The sequence below is a fragment of the Paroedura picta genome, chromosome 3 (genome assembly GCF_049243985.1).
Source record: "Paroedura picta isolate Pp20150507F chromosome 3, Ppicta_v3.0, whole genome shotgun sequence".
NCBI classification, from domain to species: Eukaryota; Metazoa; Chordata; class Lepidosauria; order Squamata; family Gekkonidae; genus Paroedura; species Paroedura picta.
In genome coordinates this window covers 28601124-28623116 of record NC_135371.1, presented here as the reverse complement: position 1 = coordinate 28623116, position 21993 = coordinate 28601124, and the positions used below count along the sequence as shown (strand labels likewise).

Genomic DNA, 21993 nt, shown 5'->3' with positions numbered 1-21993 from the left:
AGGTATGGAACAAGCTGTCAAATATGTTACATTTCATATATATAATGAGCTGTCAAATATATATATGAAATATCTGTACAATAAATAGAGCCAGACACTGATGGTGGGAGGAGTTGGGACTTATTGCAGACCTGATTGGCTGTCTGTTCTACCAATGGCCAGTCAGGTAGGCTGTCCCACCCCTGGATACATCCCCCTCCATTCCACTCAACTCAAGTGCCTGTGAAAGGTAAGGCAGCCAGTGAGTATGAGCTGGGGGAACCGGGGAGGGCCTGAGACCACAGCCAGGATCGAGAACTGGGAGGAAAGGGAGGCGAGCCGTGGCCTCACAAACGTATGGCGGGGTGGGGAAAGTTGAGACCCCCACCAGCACTCGCCTCTGCCCCCAAAAGGCGCACTGTGGCCTCTTCAGGCCTCAGTGGGCTTGTTATTGTTTTCCTTCCCCCTCACCCCAAGAAGGCCTGCTGCAGCCTCTCTAGTCCATAGTGGGCCTGCCCGGGGGGAGGGAAGAGGTAAATCCCCACCAGTGCTCTCCCACACATGAGAAGGCCTGCCACGGCCTTGGCGGGCCGGCGTGGGGGGAGTGAAGAAGTGAGTCCCTACCAGCGATTCCCCCCACCATGACCTCTCTAGGTCACGGCAGGCCTGCCTGTGTTGGGGGGGAGAGAAGGCTAGTGCCTGTTGTATTTTAAATTGCTAGTATATACACACAGAGATGCTTCAGAACGGCTGCACAAACTCCTCAAATCTACGGATCGCTACCCATTTGTGATGGTCCATGTGGGAACGAATGACATGTCCCTGAATACCATCGCTCCTATTAAAAAAGACTATCAAGATCTGGGGAGGAAGCTCAAGCAAATGGGGGCACAAGTGGTATTCTCTTCAATCTTGCCTGTCAAGGGAAGATGAATGCGTCGGGAGAGGAAGATAAAGGAGGTGAATCACTGGCTGCGTAGTTGGTGCCGGCAGGAGAGATTTGGTTTCTGGGACCATGGGATAGGCTTTCTTGAGGAAGGCCTACTAGCACCTGATGGACTGCACTTATCGAAACTGGGGAAGAATGTGTTTGGCAGGAACCTGGGGAGATTCATCAGGAGAGCTTTAAACTAAAGCCACAAGGGGAAGGAGACGATCAACATAGGGAGTGTATGGAAGGAAAACGATCGGAGGCAGCCCAACCGGCAAGGCCAGCTCATAGGGAACCAAAAGTAAAAGGATTCAGATGTCTTTATACTAACGCCTGAAGCATGGGCAATAAAAAGGAAGAGCTGGAACTGCTCATGCTGATGGATAGGTATGATCTAGTAGGTATCACAGAAACTTGGTGGAATGATTCTCATGACTGGAATGTAATGGTGGATGGATATGAACTGTTCAGAAAAAACAGAATAGATCGAAGAGGTGGAGGAGTGGCACTGTATGTGAGGAAAGGGCTTACCTGTCAGGAAATTCTAGTGAAGGAGAGCATATCTATAGTGGAAAGCATCTGGGTGAAAATAAGCGAGGGGAAAACAAACAATGTGGTGGTTGGTGTCTGCTACCGACCGCCTGACCAACGAGAGGATGTGGATGCTGCACTTTGTGAGCAGCTTGAGAAAATATCCAAGCGGCAGGACCTTGTCATCATGGGTGACTTCAATTTCCCAGATGTGTGCTGGGAAACAAACTCTGCGAAGCGTCCTCAGTCATGCAAGTTTCTGACCTGCCTGGCTGACAATTTCATTTATCAAATGGTAGATGAACCCACAAGAGGTTCAGCCATACTGACCAACAGGCAAGAGTTGGTGGATGAGGTGAAGGAGGTGGGGACCCTAGGGGGAAGTGACCATGTCCTCATAGAATTCCTTTTGAGATGGGGAACCAAGGAAGCTTGTAGCCAGATGCGGATGTTGGATTTTTGTAGGGCAAACTTTAATAAACTCAGAGACATGATGAGTGTCATAGCATGGACGAGAATGCTGGAAGGGAAGGGAGCATGTGAAGGGTGGGCGCTACTCAAACAAGAGCTATTGCATGCTCAATCAATGACTATCCCAGAAAGACGAAAACACTGCAGTAGCTCTAAGAAGCCTATTTGGATGAACAGAGAACTTCAAGAGGAACTAAGAGAGAAAAGGAAAATGTTCAGGAAATGGAGGGAAGGACAGAGCTCTAAAGAAGAGTACCTACAGGTTACTAGGCACTGTAGATCAATCATAAGAAAGGCCAAAACTGAGAGTGAGCTAAGATTGGCCAGGGAAGCCCATTGTAACAAGAAAAGATTTTTCAGTTATGTGAGGAGCAAACGTAAAGTAAAGGAGGCAATAGGCCCACTGTTGGGTGCGGATGGACAAACTCTAACGGAGGATGCAGAGAAAGCAGAAAGGCTTAGTGCCTATTTTACATCTGTTTTTTCCCACAGGTCAAAGTGTTTAGGCACATCTAGAGATGGCCGTAGCCAAAGGATAGTGTCTGGGTGGCAGGTTAACATGGATAGAGAGGTTGTCGAGAGGCATTTAGCTGCACTGGATGAGTTCAAATCCCCTGGTCCGGATGAAATGCACCCGAGAGTGCTCAAAGAACTTTCCAGAGAACTTGCACAGCCCTTGTCCATCATCTTCGGGACCTCTTTAAGGACTGGAGATGTCCCGGAGGACTGGAAGAGAGCAAACGTTATTCCGATCTTCAAAAAAGGGAGGAAGGATGACCTGGGAAACCAGTGAGTCTGACCTCTGTTGTGGGGAAGATAATGGAGCAGATATTAAAGGGAGCAATCTGCAAACATCTGGAGGACAATTTGGTGATCCAAGGAAGTCAGCATGGATTTGTCTCCAACAGGTCCTGCCAGACCAACCTGGTTTCCTTTTTTGACCAAGTAACAGGTTTGCTGGATCGGGGAAATTCGGTTGATGTCGTTTACTTGGATTTTAGTAAAGCTTTTGACAAGGTTCCGCATGATGTTCTGATGGATAAGTTAAAGGACTGCAATCTGGATTTTCAGATAGTTAAGTGGATAGGGAATTGGTTAGAGAACCGCACTCAAAGAGTTGTTGTCAATGATGTTTCATCAGACTGGAGAGAGGTAAGTAGCGGGGTACCTCAGGGCTTGGTGCTCGGCCCGGTACTTTTTAACATATTTATTAATGATCTAGATAAGGGGGTGGAGGGACTACTCATCAAGTTTGCAGATGACACCAAATTGGGAGGACTGGCAAATACTCCGGAAGATAGAGACAGAGTTCAACGAGATCTGAACACAATGGAAAAATGGGCAAATGAGAACAAGATGCAATTTAATAAAGATAAATGTAAAGTTGTGCATCTGGGTCAAAAAAATGAAAAGCATGCCTACTGGATGGGGGATACACTTCTAGGTAACACTGTGTGTGAACGAGACCTTGGGTACTTGTGGATTGTAAACTAAACATGAGCAGGCAGTGTGATGCAGCAGTAAAAAAGGCGAATGCCATTTTGGGCTGTATCAACAGGGGCATCGCATCAAAATCACAAGATGTCATAGTCCCCTTGTATACGGCACTGGTCAGACCACACCTGTAGTACTGTGTGCAGTTCTGGAGGCCTCACTTCAAGAAGGACGTAGATAAAATTGAAAGGGTACAGAGGAGAGTGACGAAGATGATCTGGGGCCAAGGGACCAAGCCCTATGAAGATAGGTTGAGGGACTTGGGAATGTTCAGCCTGGAGAAAAGAAGGTTGAGAGGGGACATGATAGCCCTCCTTAAGTATTTGAAAGGTTGTCACTTGGAGGAGGGCAGGATGCTGGTTCTGTTGGCTGCAGAGGAGAGGACACGCAGTAATGGGTTTAAACTTCAAGTACAACGATATAGGCTAGATATCAGGAAAAGGTTTTTCACAGTCAGAGTAGTTCAGCAGTGGAATAGGCTGCCTAAGGAGGTGGTGAGCTCCCCCTCACTGGCAGTCTTCAAGCAAAGGTTGGATACACATTTTTCTTGGATGCTTTAGGATGCTTAGGGCTAATCCTGCGTTGAGTAGGGGGTTGGACTAGATGGCCTGTATGGCCCCTTCCAACTCTATGATTCTATGATTCTATAAATATATGTATGCCTGTGTGTGTGTATGTACATAAAAATTCAGTCATGTTTTGTATAATTCAGGCCAATTCCACATAATTCCTTGTGCTTATTTATTTATTAAAGCATCTGCAGTTAAACTCAAGGTAAAATAGGAAGCCCCCAACCCCCCCCCCCAAATACTTGTTGTTCAACCCCCACCCCTAAAAACCCCTGGCAAACAGTGGCAACCCACTTGGAACACTTCCCTGCAAGTATGCCTAATTGCATGACATAGAACATGATGCTTGGGTCATCTTCATAAACTTGGGTGGAGATGAATAGAGCAAACAACTAGTCTCTTTTAATTATTTATTTTCGCAACTGGGAAAGTGTCTGCCATTAATTACTAACATGGACAGTTTTATTTCTCCCAATGTTTTTGTGAACTACAACTGAACTCAAAAGGACTGATTAGCTGTTTTAGTAAAGACTTATATGGCCTAATATGGCATCATTTGGATACTATGACACAGTTTACTAATTTGCCATCGATTTACCTTTTCTGTGTATCTGTACTCTCATGATTCTTGTTCCATTTTGTCTGAGGAAGCACCTGCCTTGAAGCTCCTATCCTGTCTGTGCTAAATAGACGTCTCCTCTGATGCCCCCTGTAGGGCATCCTTTATATTCTGCTCAGTTATGCACATTGCAGATCTTGCATATTCCAACAATGAAGGACAGAACCAGCACCTGGAATTGGGAGTGGATTGGTATCCAGTGTAATTGATGTTTCAGAAGAAGAAGAGCAGTAGTTTTTTATACCCCACTTTTCACTGCCCTTTCCCCATAACAGATTCCCTATGAGGTAAGTGAGGCTGAGAGAGCTCTGACAGGACTTCTCTGTAAGAACAGCTTTATCAGTGCTGTTGTGAGAACATGGTCACCCAGCTGGCTACAAATCAAACCTGGCTCCCCAGATTGGAAGTCACTGTTTCAGATCACATGGTCTCAATAACTGCTCCCAACCCGCTTTCTAGCTGTAGCATTCTGCACTAGTTGCAGCTTCTGAACGTTCTTTAAGTGTAGTCCAAAGGTGAGCATATTACTGTAGTCTTGTCTAGATCTCTGAGATCCTGTGCTGCCCATCCTTCTTATTGAACAATGGTGTACTTTTCCTACATTCTATGTAGTGCTGAGGTGGGGGGGGGGAATTGGGTGTGTGGGAGGGGTCTGAATTGGCTGTGATCTATTTCATCCAAATAAAAAATTCAAAAACAACAAATACGTTAAAGAGAGAGAGAAAAGTGTTAAAAACACTGTGGTCCCAACTTATCCATGCTGCTAGATCCATTGACTCTGCATTCTTTTGGGGAACTCTCTTAGGTTTCCTTGTGCTTTCCAACTTTCAGGAGACTCATTTCTATGCTCAGCCAAATCAAGATGTTTCACAAGGTGTTGATTCAGGGAATATTCTCCCGTGACCTCTAGTCATGGTAACAAAGAAATTAAGATACTAATAACCAATTTAAAGCTAAGAAAAGCCCCAAGGAGTGATATAATTTCACCAAAGCTGACATTAAAGCCAACATTAAATGGTGGATGCTTGTGATGACCATGCTTTTTTACATTTGTTGACCAGACAGCATGGAAAGTTAGCAACTGGAATATGGTTGTCATTATTCTAATATACAAGAAAGGGGACAAAGCTAACCCTTCTAACTACTGCTCAATTAGCCTATTGAGCATAGTGATCAAGTTTTATGCTAGGTATTTATGCTACAGATTTTGGGATTGGCATGAAAAGGAGAACATTATGTCTGAAGAACAAGCAGGCTTTAGAACTGTTAACTCAGCAATAGATCAATACTGGATTTTACAGCATTTCACAGGGAAGTATTGTGCTAGGTCTCATGGGACAGTTTATACAGCTTAGTAGCCTATAAAATGTTGTTTGGTAGCATTTTCCAGGATAGTCTATGGGTAAAATTATAAGCATCCTCAGTAGATCATAGGTTTTTCATGTTAGTTGTACATAGCATGAAGGTAATTTCTTTATGGTAATTTGTAACCCAATGGGCCATATGTCGCAGTGTCCCTGTTGGGAGGGTTGTGAAATAGGAATGTATCTTAGTCCTTTGTTATTTATTCAGATTCCATATAAATTCAATGGTACAAGCCTTTTCTAATCTGGACTTTCATCTGCCTAAACAAGCAGATAGTCCAGTTCCAACATTACTGTATGCAGATGACTCATTCATTTTATCCCACTTTAAATTAGGCCTTAGGAAAAAAAAGTCCTTCAGCTCTCACTGCATATTGCATGGTGGAGGAGCTAATAATAATTTTTCACAATGCCAAAATTCTGGTCTTCATAAATGTTAAGCACAGATGACAGATCGACTGCTCTTCTCAAAGTAGAGTTAGGGATGGTGCTGCTTGAGGTATGTAGCTGGGACCAAGTGATAAATTTTCGGTTTAAGCTAAACTACAATCCTCTTGGATTAATTTCACTAATTCTTACAGATAATTACTATTCAGGATGGATGAGAGCTGTTGAGAACAAGTTTCAGTTTTATAGGTTTACTCCCACAGTCTTACAGTATCTTGTTTTTTTTAAAAACAAAATATATTATTATTATTATTATTATTATTATTATTATTATTATTATTATTATTATTATTGATGGTGGTGGTGGTGATGATGATGATGGATTTTGGGTACAGCTTTCCAGGCTGATAGAGCATGAACGTATCTGGCCTCAGGGAACCAAATTAAACCACTCTTAACCACCCATAGAATCTTCTGAAATATTTTCTTGTCTTTTGTGTTTTGTTTTCTATTTCTAGTTTTGCTTCAAGTAAAACTAGATAGGATAGGGACAGTTGGTATTTGGAGCAAACCTTTCCCCTACATGCTTCTCTGAGTCCAGTGAACTTTTCAACCTGTTGCCATTTTCTTTGGCTCTTGAACTTATATCCTCATGGGGCATTGGGCAGTACCATATAGCTCAAAGTGGAGAGTATAAATGAAGATTGTACTTGTGTTCTTCTGCAATTAGAAATAACTAGCACAAACAGAAAGAGAAGTTGGGATCCAAATAACAATATTTTGCTCAGTTATTTATGCATTTATTTTTGTTATTTCTCCTGTGTGTCTCTCCCCCTCCCTCATTTCTCTCTTTCACAGTATAAGCCTGTGGGCAGGACCTGTCTTCATTTTATTTATTTATATTATGTTGAGTCTTAATAAATATTGTTATTACTCCTCCCCAGATACACTCCTAACTTTTAACTCTGGCAATATATTGCATTTTGTCTCTTGAGCTCTGACATCAGAAAGATGCAAAAGAGTTCTGCTGCCAATAGCATTGAGCCCATAATATTTATTTATTCAGAATGCTTTCCAGGAAAACCTCTGTGCCACAGTTCATTAGCATTTGAAGGTATTTGTTTGGGGAGGGGGTTATGTATGTTGCTTTCATCTAGCTTCCTAAAGGAAGTTGTGCATACAGATCAACCTCCCTGCAGGCATCAGATGAGATTTTTGGGAGGTAGGAGGAAAATTTGTAGTTGACAGATAACCTCCCCAAGATATTGAGTGAATTTTTATCTCACCCTTCATCCAAGGAAGCTAGGGCAGCTTGCCTGGTTATGCTCAGAGTCTTGTGAAGTAGTCTAGGCTGAGAGAGTGAAATGAACATTTGAACTTGGATCTCCCATACTCTCATCCAGTATTTTAGCCACTGTGTCACAGGGGGGATATTGGGCCTACAGTCTAGACTAAATTATTCAAAAGGGTCATGGAACAGTGGTAGCTCACATGTTTTTAATACAAAAGCTCCTGTGCTCAGTTGCTGGCATCTCCAGCTAAAGGGTATTGGGGTTACTCAGAGTAAAAAAGATACTGAGCTATATGGATGAGTTATTTGAGCTGGAATAATGGCGTTTCATACATACACCTGGTTCAAATGGAGAATAAAATATGGTAGTGGCATAGGTGGGCATGGATCATTCACAAATAACCAACCACTCTGAAAGAATAAAAGGTATCCCTCTGTTCTTTCTCCACTGCTGCTGTAATTACTTTTCAATCCTTTATTTTAAAGCTACTGCAACAGGTTCTTTTGTGGATTCAAACGAGTAGCCATGTTGGTCTGAAGTAGCACAATAAAATCAGAGTCCAGTAGCACCTTTAAGACCAACAAAGATTTATTCAAGGCTTGAGCTTTCGAGTGTATGTGTGTAAAGGAAAGTAAAGTACACATGTCCATACCTTCACTCCGGTTTGGAAACAACACAAGCATTCTTTCCCATTCACCTCACCTGTTCCTTCTCCACATGTCCATGCACAATGTGCTGCATGCAAGAAAGGAGTGTGCTATTTGAAATTCCTACCTGAGTGCTGCATTAGTCTCTTGCTATTAGTATTTGTGGGTGTTTTAAAGCCTGCTAAAGAGTGGTTTCTGCTAATTATGTTAAGTGTTTTTTTGTGTGGTTGATTGAGGAAGTGTGTGCTGGGGGTGGAGTGCAGCAGGGGATTGCAAGCCCCGCCCCCCATGTTGGGCTGTGACCCAGGGGGTTCAAAGGCTCCTCCTCACCAGAGACCAAAATCCTCTTGGCCTGTGACTCTTTGCTTAGAGTTTTGTCTGGGGATCACACCAAAGACAAAGATTCTAGAGTGAAGGAATCTCTTTGGAAAATAGTAGTGCTCAAGGCCAATAACCAGTGACCTGCAAGGAGTGTGCAATGTTTCTTTTCCAAGGTGAACTATACTTATCGTAAGTGTAAATTGATAGTTTTTAGAGGAGAGAATAAGGCCTGGAGAAGAGGATTCAAATTTTTCTCCAAGGATCCCCAAACATAAGTCTATAATTTCTATCTTTCTCCAAGCATCCATGTCTTGTTGCCTTCTCATGGTGGACAAGCAAGTTTCCACATTTTGGGATGGGAGGTGGGGTTGAGTGCCCTCCCTTCCATTCATCCTACATTGGATGGTCCATCACCTGCAACACCTTTAAGGATCTCCTGCTGACTGATACTCATATTGCCCAAAGTGGAGCCAGCATTTCTGAATGTTGGTTTTGGATTGGGCTCCCAAAACCTCTACCACCAGTGTTGGTGTTTTCCTTCCTCTCACTGGCTATCAACTTCCAGCATGCTTCCCTGGGGCAGACACCGCCACATACTCACCTCTATAGTTTGTGACATCATTGCCCCACAACATCATTCCATCTCTTCTATGTTGAATATCATAATTGGCCAACTCCTCAGAAATCAGTCCTTGGAGGTCCACTACCACCTAACCATCATGCCCACAGTACATTGGCACCGACCTCTCACCCCAAAACCCCACACAAAGCCCTCAAGACAATGACACATCTTTCTTCCAGTGCTTTCTGACCCCAAAGTGTAAGAAGAAATCTACCAAGTTCATCTATCCCCTAGTATACCCACCCACATGTCTACCCAGCCCTCAACCGAAGAATGTCATGCTCCCTCCATCTGTGTGGGTGATCCTTATCCATGGTGAATTTCACATCTCTAGCAGACCAAGAAACAGCCTACCGCAGTCCCCAACCTTTTCATCACAAGGGACTGGTCAACGCTTGACAATATTACTGAGGCCCGGGGGGGGTAGTCTTTTGCCAAGGGACGTCGCCGCCACCTGAGACCCTGTTGCCCACTGGGGCTCGCTGCCAGCAGCAGCTGTGCAGTGCTACACCGGGGGGAGCCCCAGCCATGGCAGCCGCTGGAGAGCACCAAAGGTTGGGGACCACTGCTGCATAACAAATCCAATGAACTAAATCAGATCTCGAACATCAAGGAGTTTGTGGAAGTTCAGAGTTTGGGGTTTGAGACAGCATCTGACCCGCGAACCACAACAAACCTCTATCCCTATGTAGATCTATGGCACAGCCTCATTTTGTATATTGTGTATATCTCTGGTCACTGTATCTAAAGGATATTGCAAATCTGGAAAAAGTACTGAGGAAAGCAACCAAAATGATTAGGTAGTTGGAACACCTTCCATAGGAGGAAAGGCTGAAGAGTCTGGGATTTTTCAGTTTAGAAAATATATGACTGGGTGGGGCATGATAGAGAGGCATTCATGGGGTGGAGCTGACCAAGAAAATTCTTTCTTCCTCTCCCCAAATACTAGAATTTGAGGGCACCCAATGAAACTGATGGGTAGTAGGTTCAGGATGAACAAAAAGAAATACTACTTTACGTAGAGAATGATTAAAATGTGGAATTTGCTGCCAGAGGTTTTAGTGACAGCCACAGGAATAAACAGATTCATGAGGATTAAGTCTATCAATGGCTACCAGCCATAGTGACTGAGGGAAACATCCGCATTCCGAGGCATTAAGTCTCTGACTCCCAGAGGCAGGAAGCAACAATAAAGGAAGGCTTTGGCCTCTTTGTCCTGTTGTTGGCTGTCCAAAGGAAGTGGTTGGCTACTGTGTGAGACTGGATGCTGGGCTAGATAGGCCACTGGTCTGATCCAGCTGGGCTGTTTTTATGTACTTAATAGTGTCTGTTTATCCACAGAGTGGAAGACACAAGATAAATTATCCTAATGATGCTGTGGTAACTGTCCTTTAAAGTAGCAATCCCCAACCTGTGGGCTGCGGACCACATATGGTGCGTCGACTAATTAGAGGTGGGCTGCGAAGGAAGCCTTCTCCCCCCCCCCGGCCCTTTACCTCATCCCCCCCGGCCCTTTACAACACACTTTGGGTGTCATTGTCTCCCATCACTCCCAGATGGGACTATCTCGTTGCAGAGAAACAAGCTCAGGGTTGCCATTGATTTGTCATTGTCATGAGTTAAAATTTCCATGAAAATAAAATGTTCCTTATGTTCATTGTTGTGGCGTGTCTGTATCTTATTTTGAAGGGATGTTTAAACATTACCATAGCGATCAGAGAGCATTAGGGCAGTGGTTGAGAATAGAGGAGTAAACTACCCCCCCACACCAGGCCTCAGCAAAATTGTCAAGCATTGAGTGGTCCCCGCTGATAAAAAGGTTGGGGACCACTGCTTTAAAGGACAGGGCATGCAAAAGTGATTTGGAGGAGTAAGTCCTGAGCTGTAAAGTATCTTCCATTTTTATTCTGTGCCATCTATAGATATGCATAATTTCCCTCTGCTCTTTCTGTTACTTACTGTTTTGTGCATATTGTAAACATCTTAATGCTTCATGCAGAGGCGTAGGTAGGCTGCTAATATTGACATTATAACCAAAGCCATGTTTTCAGCTGTTCTCCATATTTTGTATTCCTTTCTTTGTGGTGTGCTCACAGTTTAAACAACCAATTTACTAAATAGGAATGTGAAAACCATAATAAAATGCAGCTTCTGTTTTTGACATTTATGCTGCAGTCTGAAAGATAAACACATTTATGCTTGCTTTTTCATGCAAAATAAGAAACTGTTTTCAAGGAATGGAATTCCACTTTCCTGCACTATTTTATAACACTGGCATATGTATTCCAAATAATCAATACTAAATTCTGTGCTAAAACGAATGGAAAGTGAATAAGTTACGATGGCAAAGAAAAGGAAATTACCATTTCAGAAGTTTGGAACATACACAGCTTGTTTCCTTGGCTCTCGTTTTAAATGTTCTTCAATTTTGCAAGCAGTAAAAAAAAAAACCTTTTTCTTTCTATTTATCTTTTTTTCCTGAGGCTGCTGATAGTATAGAAGGAAATGTTATTTTTACAACTACAAAAACTTATGCTTTATTCATTATATTTGTTTAGGTATATCTTCAACCAGTTACCATCTGAAAATACGTACGTTCGTTTTCTAATATGAGTCAGAGTAACATCTCAGCCTAGGTGCAAAGATCAATTCCTCCATAAGCAAGCTACTTCCAATATTTCTGGTTGCTGATATAGTTCTTGTTCTCAGAAGGGGCCTCTGAGTACCCCTGCTGTCCTTTTTATCTCAATTAGCCATATTCATATGTCTCTGCACGTACACTTAGCAATTCTAGAAACTCTAGCTTCAAATATACAATTGCATTTGGAAAGCATTGGGTAACACCGATAAAGCTGTGATTCAGTGTGCTTTTGTTTTTGCTGCCGTTGTTGAAGTTGGGTTCCTTGAATACAAGAATCACAGATATTCCTTGCATTTTCTTCCCTTTCCCCCAAGTACTGCCCTGACAGAATACATCAAAGAATAATTTTGCCCGTTTTTCTCTCCTTGCTGCAGCTTCCTGACCTGCTTGACTGTTATACCATGTGGGTCCTACAAACCCCAAAATACATTTCCGTAGGGTAGGGAAGAACTGCTGGAGGAGACAAAAATGCTGGAAAGATCTGAGACAATCAGTGCCTTCTTTTGATTGTGCCTCCAAGCTGCCTGTGCCGCGTTCACGGCATTGTGGAGGCACGGAGGTGGCACGGGCAGTGTGGGTGCAGTGCTCCGCTTAAGTGCTCAGGGAAGGAGAGGGAGGGCAAGAATCCTAGGCGATTGTGGAAGGGAATGACTGAGCGGCAGGCAGACGTACCACTGGCCACTGTGTTTGTTTTTTTTGGGGCGGGGGGCTTTACCTTACGTGGCAATGCATATGCATAGCAATGAATACGCATTGCCACATGTAAGCTTCATTTTTTTTTTAAAGCTAGACCAACAAAGCTCCGATTGGTTGCCTCCATTGATTGACTGGCCGAGGAGTGGTGAGTGAAAGAGCGCATTGCTCTGTCTTTTGCTTTTTGTGCAGCATGTGAGGAGCAGAAAAGGCGAGATGCGGTGGCAGGAAGGCTTTAAAGTGTGGAGGGGAGAAATAGTGTGATATACTATCCCGCTATTGTGAGTAGGAGACGTCTTGTGATTTGACCCTCTGTATGGAAATGGCCAAAAATTCCTTCTGCCAAGTAAATACATTTAGAGAATATACTCGCTTGCTCTTTTTCTCTCTCTTTTTGGCGTTTTATGATATAGTTCTAGAATCCACCTTCTAGATTCAGATTTTTTTGTTTTCAGTCATTGACCAGGAATAAAACCAAAAAGAAACAGATAGTAGAAATACTGATATCATGGAAGCAGTCTTATAAGTAATCCAAGTTCCCCATTAAAACCAGTTAGAGCTCTCCACACCCTCTTGGCTATATAACAAAACTTGGCCACAATATATGAGATAGTAGTGTCCTTATCCACAAGTAAGAAATTGACTATATCTTTTGCATTCTTGTAATAACCTTGTGACTAATACAAGGTCAACCAGGACCTTGTGCCTGGGAGAATTTGAATCCCCAGTCCAAGTCACACATTCTGTCTGCTGTGCCATACTGGTTGAAATGTAAGTCTAAGGTGGAGGGATGAAGCATAATAATCAGTATTTCTTATTGTTTTCTGTGCAGTCTAACATATTGGGGTAGTATAATAGTTTTAAAAAAAGATAAATAAATAAGAGACATCGAGTTTGTTATTCAGAATGAGTCAATATTACACTTTAAATCAATTTCCAGTAAACAGATATACCATTTCTTCAGTGACCTGCTGAAGGCGATTCAAATGATGATGAAAATATTGCATTTGTTGCCAATGAGTCTGGCTCCTGAATGTTTGAGCTAGCCTCTTTGTCCAAAGAAAATTGGTCAAGGCCTAGCTTATCCCATAAACCTTGATTATCAGAGTTTCCTGCATATTCTGGGTACCTCTAATGTTCCATTCCAGAGAGTTCTGAGTCTTCTGGGGTCTCAGCAGTGTCTGCTGTGGTTTGGGATAGCTGCTTCACAATGGCCCATTATGCACGGCCACCGAAACAGCGATTTCGGGTCACATGGAAAACGCAGAGGGGAAAGACGCGAAGCACACCGGTTATTCACGGAACGGGGCGCAACGGCGGCAAAACCCAGAGTAACCGATTATGCATGTGGCGATCCCGGCGCCGCTTCTGGTTGCGCCCCGGTCACCCGGAAGCTGCACTTTCTTCCGCGTTTCGCTAACACGGCTTTTTGGGCGGCATGCACCGCAGCTGCGGCCTGTTGCAGCTGGCACCATGCGTTATCGGTGGTTTTAGTCGCCACCATTCCACCCTGAATGTGCGTTATTCCCCCTGTGCATAATGGGTTAAAGGCAGGCAGAATCTGATAAGCTGCATTTGAGGTAAAGGCAGTGTAAGGGCAGCTCTGCCATACTATATTTTTGAGAGCTTCATATTAAAGAAGTAAAAGCTAACTGCACAAAGTTTTGTTTCTGGAAAGTGGTGTTAGTGTCTTCCTCTTCTTCTAATCCAGTAAAAGCAGTAAATTTGGGGAAAGGTTGCTATTTTAGCCTTTGCGGCTGCAACTCTGCATCTGGTAGATGCTTCTCTGATGATTGATTTTTACCTGTATATTGTTTTGTGTCTCTTCTATATGTTCTGTAGTTTGATTGATTGCTTAAATATGATTCCATTATAACCTGTTGCCTGAATAAATAACCATTAACTGGCTCCTACTGAGTATGTGATACTGTAAGCTGTGCTATTGTATACATAAGGGCTTTGCAAAGGAGCAGTCATCATGCAGATGTTGGCTGCATTATTTAATTCCTTCAGCAACTTTTTTCATTTTAATATTTAAAAAGATCCCATTGCTAACAGTGGTCCTTGCTATTGTTGGCAGAGTTTAAATATGCAAAGGGGTGGGACATCGACTGCTTAACAAGTAAATAGCTTTATTGAAAATAGAGAAACCAATTTGTACAGAGCGAGACTCCAGATTTTAACATTGGTAAAGCGGGACACCTTTGACTGGGGGGGGGGGGGTTCTTGATTAAAAATTTGGTCTATATGGAGCAACAAAAAGTTTCATAGAATGCATAGAACGCAAAAATAGTATTGTAATATATATTTTAAAATTTCAACATAAGTACAATTTGCCAGTTACCCCCAGATGTCCCTCCAAAAGTGGGACAATCTGGTCACCTTAAGCAAGAGGGTAAAATAAGTCCTATCAGTCTGAATGTGTTCTTCATCTGAAGGCAAACAAGAAGGAAGTGTGCTCAAAAGGAGCTGGAAATCTCCAGTTGAGCCAGTCAGGAGGAGATTATTTGAAAAAAAATTATCAGGACATTCCTGATCGAAATATGCTGAGCACACATCTCCTCCATTGCCCCCTATTGTATATTCTTGATATATGCAGTTGAATCATGGACGCTATAGATCTTGCATGTTCAAACAGCTATAGCAAATAACAGTTTACAGTGACATGTGATTCGGTCCATCACATTTCTTTTTTTAGTCTTACTAGTAGTACAATGTGTGCAGCATGATGGACCTAATTCCTTCTCTTAGGATACTGGTCTAGCCCATGTTAAGTGAACACACCAATCTGTGTGCAGTATACACTTGATTTTTCTTTATTTGTATGCTGAATAATTCTCATGTTACATTTGATGCATACTCAGCTGAGTGTGTGATTGAGAATGCACATTAATCCAGGCATTGGTCCCCAGTTTCATTTGCAAGTAAACATGCATAGGTTCTTTCTTGCAGATTATGCACATTCATTGTAAATTGTGAACAGGCTTCTGTTTCAATGTCGCCTGGAAAAGGGAAAATAGCTGTAATTCTGATTTATCAATGGATTGCTTTTTATCTGGCCTAGGCAACAGTTTTGAGTACAAACAAGTATTGTTATGTTTCCTCAAAGTATATAAACTTGTAGAGCAAATTCCTCATGACGTGTGGCTCTAATTACTCTGATTGTTTATACAAATGTTTACGCAATTGGTGGAGTTCCCTTTTCTCCCTATACAAACAAGCCAGCTAAGGTGGAAAGATGGGATGGGACACAGCTGGCTTCCTGTGGCATAATGACTACCTGCCTTTCTTGACTGCTTTGTACTATACCCCTGGGTATTTGGGGCGAATGATGATGAATTCTCCTGTATTTTTTTCACCAATGATTTGCACAGAATTTTCTGCTTTGTTCCCGGGAAAAGCTAACAATGGATGTCAGATTAAGGCTTCATTTCTCTCTGTTGTATCAATGCAATCCTATACAAGTTGTGACTGTTGGCCTGAAACACCATTTAATGGGAAAATGACATGGACAACTTAACTGATTTGGTTTCTGAACAGAGCAATGTTCATGGATCAGCCCATCTTCCATGTGTAAAAAAGTACATTTTTAAATTATCCTTGCTTTACTTCCTTCTGGAAGATACAGTAACAAAGAGTAGCCCTTACAATAACTCTTGCTTTTCATCATTTGTGAATGATGGCAGGGCTTTCCGTCCTAAGCATGCCCAATTAAAATGAAATCAGCAGCATTTTTTCACAGGAGAAAGGGTTTACTTCAAGCTGAAGGCATTGTCTTGAAGGGGGCAAGGAGAGGGCTCAGTAAATGATGCATACAAGCAAACTGGTATGTGAGTTCGGCAGAACGAGGAGATCATGATATGTTGACTTGTACACTGTGCAAATAGCCCCCTTCATCCAACCCAAAGGATGGCTGCTTCAGAATTTTAAACCCAAAATCCCAAGATGGATTTGAAAATCTCTGGCTCTAGAGGTCTTTAAAAAAATAATTTAACCCAGTTTTCCATCTTGATATAAACATCAAAGCCTCTTCATGTCACCGGTAAGGATCGTTAATAGTGTCCACAAAGTTTTCCTTGTGTGAAGACAATTTGACCACCTCCTTCTCCCTTCCCACAAGTTTGCATACTTGTAAATAATAACAGTGAAGCTCCATCTTTCACAGTACTGGTTAACATTGTTGTCTGTCACATACCCACTCCTCTTTAGGTTACTCCACATCTATGTTCTGAAAGACTGAAATTTTGCAGAGTTCCTTCCCTTTTAATAAAATCATGAACATAATTATACCCTTTTAAACCCATTTCATTGCTCACCATATAGCCTATTTGCTTTCAAAGGTTAACAGGATATGTTTGGGATTAAAGACATTGGTGAATATCTATTAGAATATACTGGGCAGTGATCTAATACTTCCCTGTGTAGCTTGCCTAGCTTTCTTTTCAGCATATCTGTCCAAGACATGTTTCCATTTGGTTTCAGGTTCAAATTCCATCTTGATTCCCCATATTTGTTTGAAAGAGGATAAGGAAGGTTTTGCCCTGACCTGGATGGCCCAGGCTAGCGTTATCTATCTTATCTATCTTATCCATCCATCCATCCATCCATCCATCCATCCATCCATCCATCCATCCATCCATCCACTATTGCATTTTTAGACCACCCTTTCAAAAAGCTTGAGGTGGTTTGCTTCATAGTAAAACATGGTTGATCATGATTGGCATTTGGATAGGAGATCACCGAAGAAGTCCAGAGTTGTTGTGCAGACAAAAGCAATGACAAACCTCTGAACGTCAGTGGAAGTCTTTTGCATTTTACTATCATATTATCGAGAGCTCACAGGTGCCTTATTTAAATGTTCTAAAAACTTTAAAATAGCCTGAGTGAAGCTACAGTAAACCAGCAATGGTGGTGGTTTGTTCAATAATTTCTACTTTAAAAAAAGACAACAATATCGAAATGCCAAATTGCTGCTGTTAAGTGGTTTGGATGAACATCTGTTGATGCTGTTTAATGCTGGAAATAAAATTGCACTTCAGACAATAATTATTGCTCCCCCCTTTTCATTATGCTTTGCTGTAAAGTTTGTTTACTTTAAAATGTCCTTTGAGTGTGTGATAAAATATCCGTACCTGAGTGGATACATTTTTATAAATTTTAAAACAAAATGTATCATTTTACAGTTATCTAAACTGACTTTTTAGTGAGGGTGGGCTGACCTTTCCATGGTCCAAATTGCAGTGAGAAGGGTGACTCAGTTAAGGCAGGAATTACACGATCTGTGTTTGAGAAGCACCTTCTGAAACTAAACCGAATAAAAGTACATGTTCTTCCCTTATTTATCCTCACTTTCATTCTCTCCCTTCCCTTTCCTGTCTCTTTTATTACAAAATGTAGGTTACACACATGGGGAACTTTTTTCCCCTTTATTCTGTAAAGGGCCATACATAAAAGGTGGGGCCATATAAAATATTACATTCACCTATCAACAATTGCAGATATATTCAGGTGAAAAAGAAAGGATCAAGTATTAGTTGAAATGGAATAATATAAGAAGATATCACTCAAGTCTCAATAGAATGAGAGAATGACTTACATGAGATTTTCTACTATATTCTCTAAAAGGATGCTGGGAAAGAGTTTTTGACAATATGGGCTTCTTAAGATGTGAATGCTGAGGGGAAAAGAACAATAGAAAATGGGGGTGATTTTGTGTGTGTCCCCTGCATCCAAACCATTGAGAAATTTTGGGCAGCACTTAACAAATAGATTGTTGCCCCCCGCTTTAGAATGTGTGAAATGCATCTTAAGGCAATGTTTTCCACACTCAAAATACATAGCACAAAGAAGTCTTCAGACTTTTCAATTTTTAAAGTGGAGATACCTGAAAATTTGTAAGGCCTTATGAAATGTTCTCTTCTTGAAAGTTAGAAAGCTTGTTTTAAAACATTTCAAATATAGAGCATTAAATTCTGGGGACTTTCTCAATTTTTCCAATGGAAACATTGGGAAATTAGGAGAAGTGAAAAATGACTTGTTTTAAAGTGGGTGGAATGTTTTCTAAGCTGTGGTTTTCTTACCACAGTTTGGTGTAGTGGTTAAGAGTGCGGACTTCTACTCTGGTGAGCCAGGTTTGATTTCAGTCTCCCCCATGTGCAGCCAACTGGGTAACCTTGGGCTCACCACAGCACTGATCAAGCTGTTCTGACTAAGCAGTAATATCAGGGCTCTCTCAGCCTCACAGAGTGTCTGTTGTGGGGAGAGGAAAGGGAAGGAGACTCCTTCAGGTAAAGAAAAGTGGTATATAAGAACCGACTCTGCTTCGTACTCAAAAAATTTTGATGGATAAAATTGAGAAATTTAAGAGAACACTGGAAAATGTTGGATTTTATTATTTTCCCTTCAGAATGAGTGAAATGACTGATAAGATTTTATTCTAAATGCATAGTACAGAACTCTGTATGTAAAACAGTCTATCATATGATTAATAACATGTGGGGATCTAACAAGGATTTGTCGGGACATCTCATTTCCCCCACATTCACTATTTGCTTGTTCCCATCCCTGAAATCTCCCATAGCCTCTTCCCACTACTTCCTGCCTGCCAACCTGCCTTTATCTACCCTTGTTTTCAGCTTTCATTCTATTCCCAGAAGCCTCTACCTGGGAGAATCAAGTCCAGATACAAGGTAGAAAACCTACAAGGACTTACAGGGGTTACTTCATATTACCATATATTCCCCTCATCTTGGAAGCCTCCATTTCCTTACCTTTCCCATGTCCTTCTCTGCTTCCTTCTACCCACCAACCAAACTACCTTTAACATTGTTTAATTTAAACAATGGGGATCCAAAGCAGTTTATAACATTCTCCTAATAGTTCCTTAGCTATTAAGATATCTCAGATCTATTCCAGTGTACATCTTGAGTTAATCGGTACACAGGAAGCAGAGACATCTGTAATATTGGCTAGTCACTGTTGCTTGGATCAACTTAATCTGATCCAAAAGTTGACAGAGTGCTGGAAAGAGTGAAGGCCACTACTTATAATCTAAATCCATGTCCTTCTTAGTTTGTAAAATCCTTCAAAGGAACTTTGTATCCTTTGATTCAGAGGATTATGAATATATCTTTGATAGGGGTTTTTCCAAAGCCCCTGAAAAATATAGATATCAGACCATAATTCATGGTATCTTCAGATAAGCAGATCTTGGCCATTAATAGACCTGTCCTAAATGTTCCCATTTTGGAAGACATTATTGAGTGGGTAGTAGCAGAGCAACTCCAGAAATACATGATTGAAACACATTCCCTTCATCCTTTTCGTTATGGCATACATAGATAGTCATCAGTATGCTGATGACACTCAACTATATAGTACCATGAATAAGCCAGTAGCTATTGCTGTCTCTGTCTTGGCGCATGGTGTGAATGCAGTGGTCAAGTGGCTGAGTGAGAACAAATTGGAGCTGATTCCAGATAAGATATTGGCTAGAAGGGATACTGCTTTAAATAGGAGTCTGCTTACTGATTGTGGGCAGTTTCTGTTGAAATATTCTGTTAAAAGCTTGCTGGATGCTGGTCTCCTGTTAGGCCCATTATGCACGGCCGCCAAAACAGCGATTTCGGGTCACATGGAAAATGCGGAGGGGGAAGACGCGATGCACACCGGTTATGCACGGGGCGGGGCGCAATGGCGGCAAAACCCAGAGTAACCAATTATGCATGCGGCGATCCGGGCGCCGCTTCTGGTTGCGCCCCGGTCACCCGGAAGCTGCGCTTTCTTCCGCGTTTCACTGACGCGGCTTTTTCGGCGGCATGCACCGAAGCTGCGGCCGGTTGCAGCCGGCTCCGTGCGTTATCCGTGATTTTAGTCGCCGCCATTCCACCCCGAATGTGCGCTAAAACCCCCGTGCATAATGGGTCTTAGAGAAACAAGTATCCATCACAGCAAAAAATAGTTTAATTTTCCTCCAGCTATATTATTATTATTATTATTCGATTTATTTCCCGCCACTTCCAAAGCCGGGTTGTGGTGGGTTACAGTGTGTGTTAAAAACCCATTAAAACCCCCATTAATTAATATCTATTTAGGAAACATGTTCCTAATTTTAGAGCATTATCTGGCCGTAATGACCTATGGTTAAGATTACGGTCATGTGTTGTGAATGGGGCAATAGTGTGCCTTTACAGTGACTCTGGAACAGTGTCCCAGAAGAAGTCCAAAACTGCTGGACTTCTGGTAGGCCTGCAAAACAGACTTACTCTGGGTAACTTTTGATGTATCTTAAGCTTGGGCAAATAGTGAATTACCTTGCTAATGGAAGGAGTTTGCTAACATAAGGAGTTTTTAATCTAGTTATATCTGTTGTTTTAATGTTTTTTTATCAAACTATTTTTATACTCTTGTTACCTTGGATTATAAAATGTGTAGGGAAAAGGCAGGCATCTAAATGTTTTAAATAAATAAACATATATATCTGAATGTCACTGCTGACTTTTCTCTTTTGTAAATTCAATTCTATGCTGCTTTTTGCAGAATAAGTCTCTAAACAATTTGAAAATGTTTGATTTAAATACTTCCTGTAGCCTTTTGTTTGTATAGTCTGATGATCTATTTCTGTGTCATTTAAGTATGGTAGTAAATATGTTCTTGGAGAAATATTGTGGGGGAGTTTGCTCTGAGTTCTGTTGCAAAAATGCATAAAGAATTGGTTTCCTATCATATGTATAACTTCACATTTGAAATTGATGGATATCATGATTGTAGTTAACTGCTGTATTTATGATTGACAGTATTATAATGGAAATGCTTGTTGGTCTTCTACTAACATACTTGTTTTAATATCTCTTGGGGGGAAATAGATCTCGAAACCTTAAAGACAAAAATGAGAAGCACTGTGTCAGTACGAGAAGGACAAGGGGTTGTTCTGCTGTGTGGACCACCAACACATTCTGGAGGTAAGAAATCTGGGAATATCAGTAATCTATTCTGTTATCATTATAATGAGGTATGGAGCTACTTTCAACTCAGTGAGATCTTATCCTTATTTTGGATGGTTAGAATATTAATAAATCAATCAATAAAGTATTCATGGTCCAGAGCCAGGGCCTGGTGGACTGATTTGCCAGCAGATATACAGGCCCTCTGAGGGCTCTCAGAGTTGCGAAAAGCCTGTAAAATGGCACTCTTCCACCAAGCATATGGTTGGGGCTAAGGCCAATACTTATTGGCATCATAATGCCCCCCCACACACTGTTTCCCTCCCCCATCCAGGCCAGGGTTGTAAACCTTGGGATCAATCTATCCCAAGGTTTTAGCAACATAGCATGTTTTTCTTTTACCTGATTTTTTTAAATGTAAATGATTTATATTTTATATATCACTGTTTAAAATTGTCAGCTACATCAAGACTGTTGCTAGAGAGGGGCA

General features: G+C 41.7%; 1 protein-coding gene across 5 annotated transcripts in view; it reads left to right on the top strand.

Annotated features, from left to right (window-relative positions):
• CNTN3 (contactin 3) overlaps positions 1 to 21993 on the top strand; it is a 232517-nt gene that overhangs the window by 95034 nt on the left and 115490 nt on the right. For all 5 annotated transcript variants that reach the window (XM_077325207.1, XM_077325206.1, XM_077325202.1 and 2 more), the window contains one exon: positions 21426 to 21521. In XM_077325207.1, the coding sequence (XP_077181322.1) occupies positions 21426 to 21521 (96 nt within the window). The remainder of the gene's footprint in view (positions 1 to 21425; positions 21522 to 21993) is intronic.